The sequence below is a fragment of the Nestor notabilis genome, unplaced genomic scaffold (genome assembly GCF_000696875.1).
Source record: "Nestor notabilis isolate BGI_N333 unplaced genomic scaffold, ASM69687v1 scaffold30232, whole genome shotgun sequence".
Taxonomy (NCBI): domain Eukaryota; kingdom Metazoa; phylum Chordata; class Aves; order Psittaciformes; family Psittacidae; genus Nestor; species Nestor notabilis.
Window position 1 is genome coordinate 445 of NW_009917565.1, and position 5,260 is coordinate 5,704.

Consider the following 5,260-nt stretch of genomic DNA (forward strand, 5'->3'; position numbering starts at 1 on the left):
CTCTATCCTGCGGGACACAGGGCAGGGAGACCTCGCAGACATGCTGACTGAGGAGTGTGGACGCCCGTCGGCACCACCACAGCGGGTAGACCTGAGGCCTGTCGAGCTGGAGTTACGTGGAGAAGAACATCATAAAAGTAAGAACCAAGGGTGTGACTGTTTTCTGGGTAAACAGCAGCGTGTAGGGTGGCACCTGGGATTCATCTCACCATGGGCATAGTCTGCCAAGTACTGGGTTTTATTATCCCAGAACCATCAGGGCTGGAGGGCCCTCTGGAGATCATCCAGTGCAACCCCTGCCAGGGCAGGGCCACCCAGAGCAGGGCACAAAGGAGCATGTCCAGGTGGGTTTGGGATGTCTCCAGAGACGGAGACTCCACACCCCTCCGTGGGCAGCCTGTGCCAGGGCTCTGCCACCCTCAGTGTAAAGAAGTTCCTCCTCATGTTGAGGTGAAACTCGTTGTGGTTTAGTTTATGGCCATTGCTTCTTTCTTTCGCTTGAACCCACCGGGACTGGACACCACTGGAAAGAGTCTGGCACCATCCTCCTGGCACCCGCCTTTGAGCTATTGATGTGCATTGTTGAGACCCCCCCTCAGGCTGCTCTTCTCCAGACTAACCAGGCCCAGCTCCCACAATCTCTCCTCAGGAGAGAGATGCTCCAGACCCCAGAGCATCCTTGTGACCTCTGCTGGACCCTCTCCAGTAGCTCCTTGTCTTGTACTGAGGAGCCCAGCACTGGACACAGGACTCCAGGTGTGACCTCACATCATGGGATCAAGGAGAGAGGGAGGATCACCTCGACCTGCCACCACACTCCGTTATCCTGGAGCAGGACCTGTAGAGGTGACTGTGCAGGGCTCGGGCTGTGTGCTCGTGGTGTTAGGAGCACCCTTCTCTGTGGTTTTGCACATGACCTCCCCACTACTTGGTGAGAATGGATTTTGCCATGTCCTCACCACCCTGTGCTCCTCTGAATCTACAGGGGGATCCAGCTTGGGCAGTTGTAAGAAGCAGCTTGAGCCTGTGAAACCCTGCAAAGGGGAAAACAGACATGATGTGGCACTGCAGCCTCGCAGCAGGGTCCTTTTGGGCACCCTGGGTTGGTTACTGGTAGCGTCAAGTCAGGAGGGGGAGAAGTGGGAACTGACTGACTTCTGTCTTTACAGATGTGAACCTTCCAGAACGTTTGTCCATCCCAGTGCAAGCAGAGAGTGAAAGACCTCGGGTGCCTCCTGTGCCAGTCCAGGGTAAGCCATTACCCAGGTTGTCCTGGAGAGCTAGGGAATTCATACACATCACCAACGTGTCAGGGCCAACAGGGAAGGATCGGCATGGATTTTGGGAGGAAGAGGGACAGCACCGTGTTGTGAAGTGTGGGAGAGCTCAATCCTGTGTCTCTGTTGTGTGTTGTAGGTTCGGCTGTTGACAAGTGGAACCGTGATCTGGTCAGTATTTGGCTGGGCTGGAAACATTCCCTATTAAGCAAAGGCTCTGGCCTTATGGGTGGCTGCCAGGAAATAACCCTGGCTTAGCTGGTTCTTGCTCTGTGTCCTCTGAGCCATTGCTCAGGGTCGTGAGGATGCTCAGGGGTCTGGAGCATCTCTCTTCTGAGGAGAGACTGTGGGAGCTGGGCCTGGTTAGGCTGGAGAAGAGCAGCCTGAGGGGGGGTCTCATCAATGCACATCAATAGCTCTAAGGCGGGTGCCAGGAGGATGGTGCCAGACTCTTTCCAGTGGTGCCCAGTGACAGGACGAGGAGCAATGGCCATAAACTAAACCACAACGAGTTTCACCTCAACATGAGGAGGAACTTCTTTATGCTGAGGGTGGCAGAGCCCTGGCACAGGCTGCCCAGGGAGGTTGTGGAGTCTCTGGAGACATCCTAAACCCCCCCGGACACATTCCTTTGTGCCCTGCTCTGGGCGGCCCTGCCCTGGCAGGGGTTGCACTGGATGATCTCCAGAGGTCCCTTCCACCGCTAATGGTTCTGTGGTAGATCCTGTTTAGACTTTGGAAGCATAGGGTTGAGGGTAGCCCTCATGAAATTCCTGTGGTGCTGCTGTTGATGGTAAGGCTGAGTCTCAGGGAGATTTTTCTGCCCCATTCTCAGCTCCTCACGTGGGCTGTTGTGGTCACATTTGATGACGACACCTAAAAAACCTCCCAGAAGCTTCAGCTTGCCATTGGAGACTCTGTGGGTGAAGAAGCAGCTGCTTTCCACAAATTTCCACCCAATTTGGTGGGTGTTTTTGCATTCCCTGGTGCTGATAACAACGCGTGCCTGGAGAATGGAGGCTCTTATGCATACTTAGGCTTGGAGAGATGAAAAAGCTGTGAACTGAGCTGCTTTAAGTACTCGTGTTCCTCCTTGGCATTGCGTCCTGCAGGAATAGGCAGCAGGCACTCTGGATGAGCGGGTGTTTCACTGCAGTGTGTGCCTGGCAGGTTTACCAGCTGCGAGCGGATCCATGTGGGCGCTGCCTGATCCTCAACAACATCAACTTCGCGCCAGGCTCGGGTCTTTCCACTCGCCGCGGCTCCGACGTGGACTCGGAGAAGCTGGAGAAGCGCTTCAGGGCCTTGAGCTTTGATGTCCTGACTCAGAGGGATCTGGAAGCTCAGGTGAGGCCACTGCATCGAGCCCTGGGAGTGTGTGTGGTGGGGATTGCCCCCACATTGGCAGCTTGCTGAAAGCCAGGGCCTGCACTGCTCAGAGGGGGAATCAATTGCTCTCATCTTGCTACCACAGCGTGGAAGCAGGAGAGAAGACCTTTCACTTGTTCACCCTTCCACCTGAACTCTGATTCCTGGTTGTGGTCCGCAGGGAAATGGGTGAGGTTGTATTTCTGCCAGAGCTCTGGCAGCCTCTGTGTTGTGTGTGGCCAGGGGTGGGATTTGCCTGTTGAACAGTCCTTGGCTGTTTCTGACAGCAGTGGAGGGAGCTCAATCATCTGGAGCAGACACTGAAAGTAAACCAAGGTTTTCCACTAATAGGAAGTGGAGCATTTCAGCAGATAGAGAATGAGGGGAGATTGAGATGAGCTCTTAGGCAGAAGTTCTTCCCTGTGAGGGTGCTGAGGCGCTGGCACAGGGTGCTCAGAGAAGCTGTGGCTGCCCCATCCCTGGCAGTGTTCAAGGCCAGGCTGGTCACAGGGGCTTGGAGCAACCTGCTCTAGTGGAAGGTGTCGTTTGGTGGGAGGTGCCCCCTGCCTGTGGCAGGGGTTGGAACTGGAGGAGCTTTGAGGTCCCTTCAACCCAAACCAGTCTGGGATAAGAGCAGGGCCTGGCAGCAAATCTGTGGTACGGTTTGAACAACTGCACTGTGATGTTTCCCATGCAGGCCATGGTTTCAGAGCTGCAGAAGCCGGCGGGACCACAGCGCCCTGGACTGCTGCATCGTGGTCATCCTCTCCCATGGCTGTCAGGTGGGTTCCTCCCATCTCTCCCTTTGCCCTTCCTGAGGCTGCCTGCGTGGGAACAGGGTCATTCCCAAGGTTTTCTGCTCCCTCTGCTGCTGCACATTGCAGAGCTACATTTTGTATCTGGGTGGAGGATACAAGCTGAACTGCTCCTGATACAAACTGTGCCGCTTCTCCAGCACAGTCTGATCCAGCCTTGCCAAGTGTTCTCCGTTTTGGCAGCCGGGCTGTATAATTTGGACCTGAATGACAGGCAGGGAGTGAAGGGAGGCAGCGCTGACCCTCACGCTGTGGCTATTCAGTCCTTCCTGTGCCTCCAGCTCTGATGGGGGAGATGCTATCAGTAGTAAAGCCTGTTTATCTCGAGTCTGAAGCCTTATAGAATGAGGAGGGGAGAGTGATCGTTAGGAAAATGGTGCCTGTTGTCCCAGAGGATGAAGAATTCCATTGCTGGAAGAGGTGGGTTAGGAGTTAGATAATAGGAGGATGAGCGTTAGCATATTTCAAACGCTGCTGGGTTGTCCCCTTACCGTGACAAGGAGCAAAACGTGAGGAATCAAGCCTTGCTGTGGGAACTTCAGGCTGCAGAGCACCCATCAGAGGTGGGTTCCCTCAGAACTGGCCTCTCCTGTGTTACTAGCTCCTGGATTTTCCTCTTGCAGACAAGCCATATTCAGTTTCCTGGAGGCGTTTACGGAACAGATGGAAAACCCATTCCAATAGAAAAGATTGTGAACTATTTCAATGGGTCCAATTGCCCGAGTTTGAGAGGAAAACCCAAACTCTTCTTCATCCAGGCCTGTGGTGGAGGTGAATCTTTGTTTTGGCTCTGGTAGCGTGTTGGCTGTTGGGAATAAGCAGGTTTTGGAGGTGTGGTTAGGCTTTGGCTTCATGTTCCTTTGTGGTTCAGTGCCTGTTTTTCCAGCTGTCTTAGAATTATAGAATCATGCAATGGTTTGGGTTGGAAAGGACCTTAAGATTATTTAGTTTGAAGCCCCTGCCCCGGGCAGGGACACCTTTCACTAGAGCAGGTTGCTCCAAGCCCCTGTGTCCAACCTGGCCTTGAACACTGCCAGGGATGGGGCAGCCACAGCTTCCCTGGGCACCCTGTGCCAGCGCCTCAGCACCCTCACAGGGAAGAGCTTCTGCCTTATCTCCAACCTGAACTTCCCCTGTTTCAGTTTGCCCCCACCCCCCCTTGTCCTGTCACTCCAGTCCCTGATGAAGGTCCCTCTCCAGCATCTTTGTAGCCCCCTTCAGACAGTGGAAGCTGCTCTGAGGTCTCCACGCAGCTTCTCTTCTCCAGGCTCAACAGCCCCAGTTTTCTCAGCTGGTCTCCATACAGGAGGTGCTTCAGCCCCTTCTCTTACCACTGAGTAATGTGAACACTGGGATCTGACTTGTTGCTGCCTTTTGCAGCGCAAAGAGATCGAGGCTTTGTAGTAGATTCCAATTCGCCTGGAGACGAAGCTCCCAGAGGTTCTGTGGAGCCAGATGCGACTCCTTCCCAGGCTCCATCAAGTAACATGGATGAGCCAGATGCTGTAGCCAGTTTGCCCACTCCCAGTGACATCTTGGTCTCCTACTCAACTTTTCCAGGTGAGAGAGCCAGGGGAATTGACCAAAATGTTGGAGCTTCATAGCCACAGTTGGGGAGTGTTTTGGGGCAACTGGAGATGGCAGTAACTTAGTGAGATGAGAACAGAAAACTGTCTTTGGCACTGATGTTCTCATTCTTCCTCTGCAGGTTTTGTCTCCTGGAGGGAGTTTTCGAGTGGCTCATGGTATGTGGAAACACTGGACAGTGTGCTGGAGCAATATGCCCCTTCAGAAGACCTG

The 5,260-nt window shown here is 54.0% G+C and overlaps 1 protein-coding gene across 1 annotated transcript in view; it reads left to right on the plus strand.

The window, feature by feature from the left end:
• Position 1: 1 nt before the first annotated feature.
• Positions 2-5,260, plus strand: part of LOC104401644 (caspase-9-like) — a gene marked incomplete at its 5' end in the record, with an annotated part of 5,722 nt that continues 463 nt past the window's right edge. Inside the window, 8 exons of the mRNA XM_010009300.1 lie at positions 2-137; positions 1,170-1,250; positions 1,417-1,448; positions 2,448-2,635; positions 3,364-3,427; positions 4,084-4,231; positions 4,841-5,020; positions 5,169-5,260. The exon at positions 5,169-5,260 is cut by the window's right edge and continues 1 nt beyond it. Of these exons, the coding sequence (XP_010007602.1) occupies positions 2-137; positions 1,170-1,250; positions 1,417-1,448; positions 2,448-2,635; positions 3,364-3,427; positions 4,084-4,231; positions 4,841-5,020; positions 5,169-5,260 (921 nt within the window). The remainder of the gene's footprint in view (positions 138-1,169; positions 1,251-1,416; positions 1,449-2,447; positions 2,636-3,363; positions 3,428-4,083; positions 4,232-4,840; positions 5,021-5,168) is intronic.